Source organism: Carettochelys insculpta, chromosome 6 (assembly GCF_033958435.1).
Source record: "Carettochelys insculpta isolate YL-2023 chromosome 6, ASM3395843v1, whole genome shotgun sequence".
NCBI lineage: Eukaryota > Metazoa > Chordata > Testudines > Carettochelyidae > Carettochelys > Carettochelys insculpta.
Genome location: NC_134142.1, coordinates 70,142,146 through 70,154,192, shown reverse-complemented (window position 1 = coordinate 70,154,192; position 12,047 = coordinate 70,142,146). Strand labels below are relative to the sequence as shown.

General features: G+C 41.3%; 1 protein-coding gene across 2 annotated transcripts in view; it reads left to right on the top strand.

The window, feature by feature from the left end:
• The window catches only part of PALS1 (protein associated with LIN7 1, MAGUK p55 family member), a 136,684-nt gene that overhangs the window by 54,974 nt on the left and 69,663 nt on the right, over window positions 1-12,047 (top strand). For both annotated transcript variants that reach the window (XM_074997224.1, XM_074997223.1), the window contains one exon: window positions 8,934-9,452. In XM_074997224.1, coding sequence (XP_074853325.1) covers window positions 9,086-9,452 — 367 coding nt within the window. In that variant the 5' untranslated portion in view covers window positions 8,934-9,085. The remainder of the gene's footprint in view (window positions 1-8,933; window positions 9,453-12,047) is intronic.

Here is a 12,047-nt window from a genome sequence, read left to right as displayed (position 1 = left end):
CACCACAGCCTCATCACGGGGGTTGCTAAGCTGGGCGGCTCCCCTGGCCCTCCTGCTCCCAGCAGGTGACAGTCATTAGAACCAATTAACTCAAGTGTAAAGTTTTCAGCACTTAAGCATAGGGTAATTGCCACCTTGAGTGATAACCTGCTGTTTCCAACAACTATCTCTATTGATAGATATCTGCCTGAGGCAGCAATGTTAAGATACTGCAAATGCCTTCTTTAACAGCCACATGCAGCTGGGAACTGCCCAGCTGGCTACCCTTAAGAAATCTAGTGGCGACCCATGTGTGGGTCCCGACCCATAGGTTGGGAATCCCTGGTCTCCACTATAGTTTCCCAAACTTGGAGGGCATGAAGAATTTCCAAGGGGGAGCGCGAGGTGACCCAGCACCCGCCCCACCCCCAGTCAATCCCATCCACCCCAAGAAACAGCCCACGCTGACATTATCTTCTGCAAAAATGGAGGTAGCACTGGCTTCCTGTGACGTGGGAGGGAAGTCCTGCAGCTGCATGCCAGAGCCAGCATCTCAGGAAGAATGTGCACTGCTTTCCCACCAAACATCTGGCGCGTTTCCTAAAAAGTTGGGTATGTTGCCCACTGGCGACTTCCTTCCAGCTGCCACCTACCTGCATTGGGGGGAGGGTTAGGAGGCAGCATGCTCAGACACCCACAAGTATCCCTCCCTGGCACCCCTCCCCGCCCCGAGCCCGCAACAGCACTCCACTGCTGCCCCTTACTGCCTGGCCAGATACATACATACCTCCAGCTTGCTTCTGTACCATATTTTCCACCCAGATTCTGCACCCCATCCCTATCCCACTCACTCTCAGTCCTGTCCCATGCATGGGATTCCTCATGTTTGGCCCCCCCCTCAGAGTGTAGAGAGGCCCACAAATTCCACTAACCCTGGAACCCCAAAAGAATTAATCTGGCTTGAAGCCTTAAACCTCAGTCCTACCTACTCTTTCCCCATGAGGTTGGGATGCTGGGGAGGTAGGTGTCTCAGTTGGGGCCACGTCAGGGAGGCTTGGGGTCTTGGAGGGTTTTTTGGGGGATGATCTCACTTGTGTGGTCCCTGACTTATTTTTCTGTGGGTCAGTGACCCCGACCCAAAACAGGTTCCCTGACCTTCTGCCCCCATAAATAAAGACCTTTTTTTTTTTTTTTTGCCTTTCGACGTATGGGGTACCAGTTCAGTCAGTGGGGAGGTCAAGAACAACACAGAAGGTAATGGAACTTTTTCAAACTGTCTAACACTCTCACGGGAGTTTGTGGGACTGTTCTGTCATGGGAGTAGGTAGCCAGTCTTGTGTGGTTACTGGTGGTGGATATATATGAGGCATCGCATGTCTGTATGTAATAGTAGTAGTAAATAAACGTTCGCGATAACTTGTCAAAGTCACTTGTGTCCATTAAATTTATTCTAATCAGGAAATAAATTATTTTTATAGATTTTCTTAATATATGGTTGCAATTAAGAAAGGAAGTATGAAGAAGACTACATTAAGTGTGGCTTCACCGTCATGGAAGAAAAACGGTATCGCTCGTCCTCAATGCATAGTATGCCACACAGTTGTCAGCAATGACATCTTGAGCAACAATTGACAAAGAACCACGACACTTTGACAGACAAACATCAAAATTTGAAAAGCATGAAGCTAGACACTATTGGAACTTTTTCACCAGGAATTGGCCAAAGCAATAGGAAGATCGTGTGAACTGACATTGCTCATGCTAAAGCCAAGAAAGCGCATATAATCAGATAAACTCTTGTGAAGCCTTGCTTGTTGAAAGTAGCTGATATCGTGCTTGGTGTTGAGAGCAAGAAAAGACTATTGGAAATTTCGCTTTCCAACAATTCCGTGAAACATCGCATTGATGAACTGGCAAAAGATCTTTAAACTTCAAGTTGTGGAGACAGTGTTGGTTTCTCCTTTTTTCGCAGTTCAGTGAGACAGTATCACAGATGTTGCACAGTGTTGTCAGTTGCTTGTCTGTGTTCAGTTCATTAACAGTGGAACTGTGAAAGAAATGCTTTTTTCAAAGGAATTGATGACCACATCAAAGGCTTCTGATGTTACGAAAATGATTGCCAACTTTTTTGAAGAGAATAGACTTTCATGGGGAAAACTACTTGGTGTATGCACAGCTGGTGCTCCAGAGATGCTTGGCTCTTGCTCTGAATTTGTGACACTGGTAAAAGAAGAGAATCCAGCCATAACCACAACTCAGTGAGTCATACACAGACAATAGTGACAGAGAGATAGCTGTGTTAGTCTGCATTCTGTCAAAACAAAAAAGCAGTCAAGTAGCACTTTAAAGATGAACAAAATAATTTGTTAGGTGATGAGCTTTTGTGGGGACAGACCCCTCGTCTTCAGATCAACTGATCTGAAGAAGTGGGTCTGTCCCACAAATGCTGCTTGACTGCTCTTTTGTTTTGATACGCAGACAAGTGTTAGCTGCTAAAATCCTTCCAGATGACCTATGTGACTTGCTGAATTAAGCAGTCAAAGTTATCAATTTTGTGAAGAACAGTGCTTTAAAGACAAGACTTTTTGCTGCTCTTTACACGGATTTGGGAGCGGATCATAAGACTTTTGTTTCACAGGGAGGTACAATGGCTTTCCAAAGGTAACGTGCTTTCAAGATTATTCGAACTGACAGACAAAGTGGAAATTTTCCTCAAGCAACAGCAGAAAGAAGAGTTATATCATGCATTTATGGACCAAATATTTCAACTTTCACTGGTGTACCTCGTGGACATTTGTGAAACTTTGAACAACTGCAATTTGAAGCTGTAAGGGAACAACCCTGCAAACATTATAGTGCACCATGATGCCATCGAAGCATTTAAGGAAAAAATCCAGCTTTGGAAACATCGCACACAAGCTCAAACACCTAACTTTTCATTTTTTTCTAACATTTTCATCACTCACTGAAAGGAGGGTTTCCAAGAACTTTGTAAAGAAGATGTGAAGAACAAAATTGTGTTTCATCTGGATTGCCTTGGTGACAAATTCATCCGCTATTTTCCAGACAACTTTTCTGGCAATGCCATTCATAAATTAGCATGTAGTCCATTCAACACTGATGTTGATTCATTGCCAGAAGTATTGCAAGAACAAGCACTCGAACTAAAATATGACTCAAGTATGAAGGATAATTTCAAAAACTCAAGCTTGGAGGAATTTTGGATAAAGTATTTCCCAATGTACTTGAAAGCTGGAGAAGTTCTATGTATTATTTTTCTGTTTTTGTCTACATGCCTCCTGTGGGGAAAAAAGCTTTTCAAGTTTAGTCACATTAAAAACAAAACAAAGATCAACTGGATGTCAAAAATGATTTGCATTATGTACTTTCATCTTTCAAACCTAGGACTTCCCAACTTGTGAAGAAAACGCATCATCATCCTTCACATTAAATTCATCTTGTTTCTGCTCTTTCTGATGTTAAATTACATTTTTATTAAATTTTTGTGCCAAGAAAAACTATTTGTTCCTATATTTAATTTTAAATTTTTATACCAAGTTTGTTTATTTTAAGTTTTAAATTAATTTTTTGTTAAAAGGGGTGTTGGATGATGGTGAAGGAGAGGTGGGTGGGTGAGGGTTTCTCAAAAATCAAAAAGGGGGCATGATGCCAAAAAGTTTGGGAACCACAGGTCTACACACACAAAGTATTCTTTTGAAAGTAAATCGAAAGAACACAGCACTCCTTTCAAAAGTGCTCTTCCATTCCTGTTTCAGGAAGAGTCCCTTCTTTTGAAAGCTTCTTTAGAAAGAAAATGTGTAGATGCTCTACAGGGCCCTCCTTTCAAAAAAGTAGTCCTTGTGGCACCTGATTTTTTTTCAATACCTGGCCCATCATTTTGAAAGAGTGGGGGCCGTGTGGATGCTCTCATTTGAAAGAAAAGATCACTCTTTTGATCTGCAGCTTTCTTCTGTATGGACACACACTTTTGAAAGAAGTTCTTTTAGAAGAGATCTTCCGTAATGGCTTCTTTTGAAAGATCTCTGTAGTGTAGACGTAGCGTACATGTTTGGCTAAGTCAATCTTATTGATATGACTCAATTCAAACACAGACAAACTACTACCTTAAAAGAATACTGAGGTTGCAAAGTCAAACACCCAAAGGTTAAGAAATGCCGGAATTAAGGTTTTCTTAATTTTGGTAACCATGCGCTTACATCTTGTGGTAAAGTAATGAAAGCCTTCATAGCACAGGAAACTCTTAATTGTGGCATTTTGCTCACTTTGGGGTTCTTTTATGTGTAACTTCCTTTGTTTCAAGAAAGCAAACTGGAAAACCAGAAATTCCCTCTATGTAGTGTAATGTTGAGATAATTGCAAAACTCATCATCATGGGTTGAAACTGTAGAGCTACTGCATGTCTCATTGGTGCAGCCAGGATGGGACATGTGGGTGGGCAATGTCAGAGTGGGACAGGAAAGATGGGGGACACTCTTCTCCAGCCAGCTTTTTTGGAGGTAATTGACACTCTGGCCAAGGGCTCCCTGCACCCCAGGCATGCATACGAAGAGTGGGGTCATGGTGTTGAAAGTTGCCCCACTACATTTGGGAAGTGGGGTCAGGGGCTATTAGTCTGCTGTCCCTGCCTGCCCAGCGCTCCAACTAGGGGCCAGGGTTGGAGAGTGAGTGCTTGCAGGCAGGCAAGTCCCCATGTCCTGACCCTTCTCCCCATCAGGAATGCAAGGTGGTTAGCTTGTCTAACTCCCCTAGCAGGCGTGGCATGTGAGCCCTCAACCCTGCTGGCTGCTAGACTACCAGGTGAGAATGCTAAGTCTCAGCCCCACTACCCAGAGTGCCAGGCAAGAAGGCACAGCAGGGCAAGCTGTAGGCCTGGACCAGGACCAGGACCAGAGTCTGAGGGGAGGCATTGCTAAATGGTTTGGTCATGGGTATACCCAGATGTATCTGCTTCTTGAACAGGTAGCAGTAGAAGGTCGTCCTCTTTGCTGGGTTGGAACTATAGGGGAATCATGATGTGCAAGTGGGTTTTACATTCATTTCCTGACAGCAGGTGAAGGAGATTCTAGAATCTGGAGTTCCATTCCAGATTTTGTAGGGGAGTATTCTCCTTTATGTATAAGTTCTTCTCTCCTCTCCAGCCTCCAAGAGTTTACCATTCTTTTCCCTTTCCTTCTGCCTTTTCACCTCCAAACTGTCCTGTCTATTCCTCACCTCATCTCTGGTTTCACATTGCATTCCTGTTCCCACCTAGCCAGTCCCGTTCTTCTGTTCTTGCGCTTCTCATTCCAGTTTCTTTACCCAGACACTCTGTGCTCCTTCTCATCCCCAGCTCATGTTCCCACTCCATTTCCCAAGTCTCCCCCTCTGTCTTTTCATCCCAGTCTCCCTCCATGTTCTAGATCAGTGTTTCTCAACCAGTGATATGAGTACCCCTGTGGGTATACTGGGGTCTTCCAAGGGTACAGTTTCTCATCTAGATATATGCCTAGTTTTACAGCGGGCTACATAAACATTGGTAAAATCAGTACAATCTAAAAGTTCATTCAGGCAATGACTTGTTTCTACTGCTTCACATGCCTTATGCTGAAATGTAAGTACAGTAATTCTATTCCAATTCATTTATTTGATAATACAATGGTGGAAAGTCAGCAAGTTTTCAGGAGTAGTCTTCTGTGATGTTTTTGTAAGTAAGTTGTTTTTAAGTGAGGTGTAACTTGGTGGTATGCAAAACAAATCTGACTGCTTTAAAGGGCACAGTAGTCTGGAAAGGTTGAATGGTACTTGTTTCAAGACCTCAGATTACCTAAGAACCATCTTCCTCAACCAGTAGTACCAGTACCCTGAGAGGTAGGTGAGAGAAGTCTAGGGCCACTTATAATTTTTTAAAGGGGTATTTTATTTTTTTAAAAAAGGTTGAGAAACACTTAGATGGCTAAAATAGAGAGACCAGGAAAGAAGAGCTGGAACAGAGTACTGGATAGAATTAGTTGATCAAGGAAATAGGGAATTGGAGAGAGTGAGACTGGAATGGTCTTTGTCCAGCCATTCCCAGTTTTACTACCCTCCCTGGTGATGAATTGATGGTGGTCCCAGGCCCACTTACAAACAATAGCCATAAAACCTATTATATTTTGGGTAGCAATTGTACATTGGGTTAATGTTGCAACTCTGTAAATATGGAAATGGTACAGATGGGAATGTTGCATCAGGCCTGGGCTATGAACTGATGTAGGACTGCTACTGAGCTGCCTGGTCTTTTATTTTTTTTTTTAAAAAAAAAAGGGTGCTTCAGCAAAACTACAGGAGCATCACCAGGATGTACATAGCTTCTCTGCCATCCCTGGCTGCTCAGTGTCTGTGTCTGGTTTTTGAGTGTCTTGCTGTCTTTCCTCCTCCCTCCTAGCACCGTGCTGGTTAGAGATATGCAGGAAGTGTCCTGTGTAGAGTTTTGCTAGACAGCCAGCTGACACTCCAAAGGCTTGTCTCCAATATGTAGAGATCAATGTTGCAATGATTGATCAGTTTGTCAATTTGTTGCATCTGCCTAGATGTGATAAGTTGATCTCCCAGCACTCTCCGGTTCACTCGGGTACTCCACCAGGACAGGAAGTGTAGCCAGACTAGACAGGAGAACAGCCCTCACTGACCTTACTCATGGAAAACACTGCAATGAGTGTGTAGACTTCAGGTCAGTGTAGACAAGACCTAAGTCCCTTTCTCCACAGCTCCAGAAAGAAAATCCTTCCTGTCAGCTTCTTAAGCAGTTCAGATAAGCCCACACCACCTAGTGGAAGGCATAAATGAGAAAATCTTGGTCTCCATTCTCCTTCCCCTTGCCTTGAAGGTGGGTTGGAGGGCAGGTAAAATTCCATATGGAGAATGAATGACTGTGAAAGTGTGTGTACTCATGAGGAAAGAAGAAAAAGAGTGTACATGACTTTCGACAGGCTATACCTTTTTATATATGATTTAATGGGTTAATCATATAACTAATCCAGCAGTGCAATTAAGTTCAAATTGTCAGTCCTCATCTTTTAGGTGTTTAGGCCAGGATGTCTAAAAAATGACTTAAAGCCCCATTAGGACTGTTACCAGCAACTCCATTTCAGAGGGCTTGGAACTTTCTATCATGAGGTAAATCTTGTCTTCATAGAAGACAATTTTCTTTGGGACCAGTCTGGGACTGGACCAAATGAATATTTAAAAACTCAAGACCATCGCAGCTAGAGCTGTCCAAAAAATGCAGTTTGTCATCTTGAAACTGCAAATTTGTGTCAAGTATTCAGCATAGCTTCACCCAAACCAAAAAAAAGCAAAATGTTTTGGAAGTATCTAAACCAAAATTTAATTTTGGCACAACTCAAAACTTTTCATTTAGGTTTCAGGCATCTTTAAAAAAAATGGCAGGGGAGACTAGATTCACAGAATGTCTGGAAGAGGTAGCCTCTTCGTACCTTTTAGGTCAGTGGTTAGGGTGCTCACCAGAATGTGGAAACCCAAATTCAGTTCCCCTCTTCGTGGAGAAGAAATTTGAGGTTGGATTTTCTATGTGGCGGGAAAGTGCCCTATCTGCTGAGCTCTAATAATTTTTTGTCCATTTTTATATGGTGAAGCAATTACACTTTGTATAAGTAATTTAGTAATCATTGGAGCAGCTTTTGATCTAGGGTGTGTGATGTTCTTGATGAATTCCCTCTTTGTCATTGGATCTGGGAAAAAGTAAAAATGACTGACTGCAGCTTGGTGCTTAGGACACTTATCAAATAAAGTAGAAACCCAACTTCAGCTCTTTGGATTAATCACTCTTTAATATGTATATGACGTGGAGTGAATTCAACAGGCAAAATGCAGAAAGCTGCATAACAGAATATCTCATGATAGCCCCGGAGTTAGGGCACTCTCCTTTACTGTGGGAGACCCGAGTTCAAATTCTTTTTCCATGTTATCCAGAAGGGGGAGTTGAATCTGAGTTTCCCACATCCCCTCTGATTGCTCTACTGCTTTCTCCTCTTCCACCTGTTTTGTGAATCCAGTTCTTCTTTGCTTTTGTTAAAATGCCCACAATCAAAATGAAAAATTGATTCAGGTTAAAATGAAACTTTGTTTCAACATGACCCAAATCTTTCTGACTTCTTGAGCTCTTTCCAGAATGGTCAGAGAATTCACCCTACTCCAATTACTTTTGTACCAATTGCTAGGAACAGTATGACCTGCTTTCTGTAATAGACACACAAAGGAAAAATTAAATCTGAGACAAGTCATACCAAGTCAGTACATTTAACATATGTGTCCTTACAACTGGTGAGCACAGTTATCATCAATGGTCAAATGCCAGTCCTAGTAAATTTTGTTCTGTCTGCTAAATTGCCTTTTCATTTCAGCTGCATACAGTCTCCTTTATTATGTGTTCAAAACTATGTAGTTTATGCTGTTCGCTTTTAAACAGCAAATGTCTTCTATCTCACCTGACGTGATAGGTGAAGTAATACTTGTATGGAAACCCCCCAGTTCTGGGAACCCTTAGACGTAAATATCTTCATGTGTGCGTAACCTCATTAAACTCTGTGGTCCCATTCATTGTAAGTGTTTGTAGGATAAGAGGCATAGTTTGAGAAATGTCTTGCATTCATTCAGAATGAAACAAAAAATACAGGAATTGAGGGTGTCAATTTTCAATCTTGTACAGTCAGTGTAAAATCTCTACTGCTTCATCAGGAAATTTTATGAACAATTTTTTTTTTTGTAACAGAAGTCTTCTGATGGTTTCAAACATACCAGTGTTTAAAAAAATTCTAATTGTGTCAGTGCTGTAGTAAATTAAGGCTTGTGTTGGGGGAAGTGGGCTAGATAAATGGCAGAGTCAGGAAGTTGTAAAACATTTTGTTTGTTTTTCTTGTTTGGTAACAATTATTTTTTCATTTTTTTTCTACTAGGTTTCCTTGGTGGATATTTATCCAACCTTGGTCTTCTGATGCTAGGAAAACATCCTTTGATGTTATAATGGCTTTTAAATGGGAGCATGATGAAAACTGGGCTTGTAACAGAATTTGTATGTGAAAAGTGGTACAGATTATTATAAATAATCATGACAACTTTTCATATGAATGGACATGTTACAGAAGATTCTGACAATGAAACAAAAAATGTGGATCTTGCATCTCCTGAGGAACCTCAAAAACACAGAGAGATGGCTGTTGATTGCCCTGGGGATTTGGGCTCCAGGATGATGCCAGTACGTCGAAGCACTCAACTTGAGCGGATTCGCCAACAACAGGAAGACATGAGGCGCAGGCGAGAAGAGGAGGGAAAGAAACAAGAACTAGATCTTACTGCTTCAATGAGGCTTAAGAAATTAGCACAGATTCCTCCCAAAACTGGAATAGATAATCCCATGTTTGACACAGAAGAAGGAGTTATTCTGGAGAGTCCTCATTATGCTGTGAAAATACTAGGTAAGTAAAAAGTACAGGGGGAATACTTGTTTAAATGCAAATACTGTTTTAGGCCAAAAAGCATTAGTTGATTTCGCTTATGGGGGAGTTGCAATGTTATAACATACCTTCCAGTTTTATAACACAAATTCCTGCCTGCAATTTCTGGTAAAAATTTAAGATAGTGATGGAAATTTGACCCATAGTATAAATTACACAATTAATTACATTTTTGTTCTTATAATTTAAGGCCTGCTGGAAAACATTTTGGGTTTGATTGTGTCCAACTAACTTCTGATGGATGTGTCTACGTTGGAGAGTTCTGTCAACAGAAGGCCGCCTTCTGTCATCAGATCTCAGGGAACGTCTACACTCATAAAGCCTTCTGTCGACAGTCTCGACAGAACTTTGCTTTTGCCTCAACAGAGTAATCCCTCAAAAATTTGAGGCATAACACTCTGTTGACAGAGTTCTGTCAAGGGAAGTGCGGTGTAGACACCTTTCTTGACAGTGAGGGCTTCTGGTTCACCAGGCAGCCCTGCTTGCAGAGCTTCAAGTCACCTATTCTGTCAACAGAGGGCAGGGAAGTCTGGCTGCTCTCTGTCCACAAAGTGGATTGCTCTGTCAATCTGCTTTTGTGTGTAGATGTACTGTGACGACAGACGTTACTGTTAACAGAGGGCTGTAGTATAGACGCAGCGAATGTGTATTTAAGTTACAGCTCCTAATGGAGGTGTCGTAAACAATTGATTACTGAAGTATACATTCACAACCGCTAATAAGACACACATTCCTTACCAATTTTTTAATGTTTGGGTAATGTTGTAGTTGCAGGGTCCCCTCATGTTTTCTGTGTTGACTTTTGTGGTTCTTTCACCCTTTTGTTGGGAATCAAATATACTACCCCATGACTGCTTTCACCTTTCAGGCCTAACTGGGTTTTAAGCATCTGTATCTTTTCATATCAGAAATTTGTGATCAGTGAGATTGACTAACAGCCCTCTTAAAATGAGCAGCTTTATTTATAGCAATTGGATCAAAGCATTAGAGAGTAAAATGTTTTAAAGCAACAAATAGCATACATACGTATTTAGTCTGATCTGTTGTGTTGTTATGAGAAATTGTTAACCTCTTAAATTACAAAACAAAAAGCAGTCAAGTAGCACTTTAAAGACTAGCAAAATAGTTTATTAGGTGAGCTTTCGTGGGACAGACCCACTTCTTCAGACCATATCCAGACCAGAACAGACTCAATATTTAAGACACAGAGAACCAAAAACAGTAAGCAAGGAGGACAAATCAGAAAAAGATAATCAAGGTGAGCAAATCAGAGAGTGGAGGGGTGGGGGGGAAGATCAAGAATTAGATTGAGTTAAGTATGCAGACGAGCCCCTATAGTGACTCAGAAAGTTCACATCACGATTTAAACCATGTGTTAACGTTCCGAATTTGAATATAAATGTCAGTTCGTCAATGACCTCAAGGTATGTGTGTTACTGAAAAGAAATTATCGCTCCTTTTGTAGAAAGGGAAGCAGATGAACTGACATTTATATTCAAATTCGGAACATTAACACATGGTTTAAATCGTGATGTGAACTTTCTGAGTCACTATAGGGGCTCGTCTGCATACTTAACTCAATCTAATTCTTGATCGTCCCGCCCACCCCTCCACTCTGATTTGCTCACCTTGATTATCTTTTTCTGATTTGTCCTCCTTGCTTACTGTTTTTGGTTCTCTGTGCCTTAAATATTGAGTCTGTTCTGGCCTGGCTATGGTCTGAAGAAGTGGGTCTGTCCCACAAAAGCTCACCTAATAAACCATTTTGTGCTAGTCTTTAAAGTGCAACTTGACTGCTTTTTGTTTTGATAGTGTATAGACTAGCACGGCTCCCTCTCTTAAATTAGAGTAACAAAAGTGACCCAACTCGCATTCTACTTGAAAGCCAACAAGTCACGGCTAACAGCATGCCTGCTGTTCTTGATCTTCTCTTTTTCTTCCTGTTCCCCTCTCTCACACACACACCTTGTTTAAGAAACAAAAAAGCAGTAAAGCAGCACTTTAAAGACTAACAAAATAATTTATTAGGTGAGCTTAATTATAAATTATTTTGTTAGTCTTTAAAGTGTTACTTTACTGCTTATTTGTTTTAATAGTATATAGACTAGCACAGCTTTCTCTCTTACTTGTTTAAGAAAAGTCTCACTTTCCATGTAGATGTCTAGGCCTGTATACTATATTGATTAGCAATGTGTTTTTAGGGGTCCAGTGTGTTTGCTGGTGCCTCAGGGGGCCTATCCAGGAAAATGCATCTTTGATAGTTTTGTCACTGTTTGGGTAGTTTGATTCTTTCAGGCTCAATGACCACATCATGGTTGTTAGAGGCCCTCCTCCCGCCATCCGATTAGATTAACAAAAAGTGTATCCTCTTGTCAAAACAAAAAGCAATCAAGTAGCACCTTAAAGACCAGCAAAATAATTTACTAGGTGAGCTTTTGTGGGACAGACCCACTTCTTCAGACCACAGCCGTACCAAAACAATCTTGTTTTTTCTCTTTTTGTCCACCCCGAACCCTTTTTAACCCAAGACACGTGGTCACTTATGTGCAGTTGGAC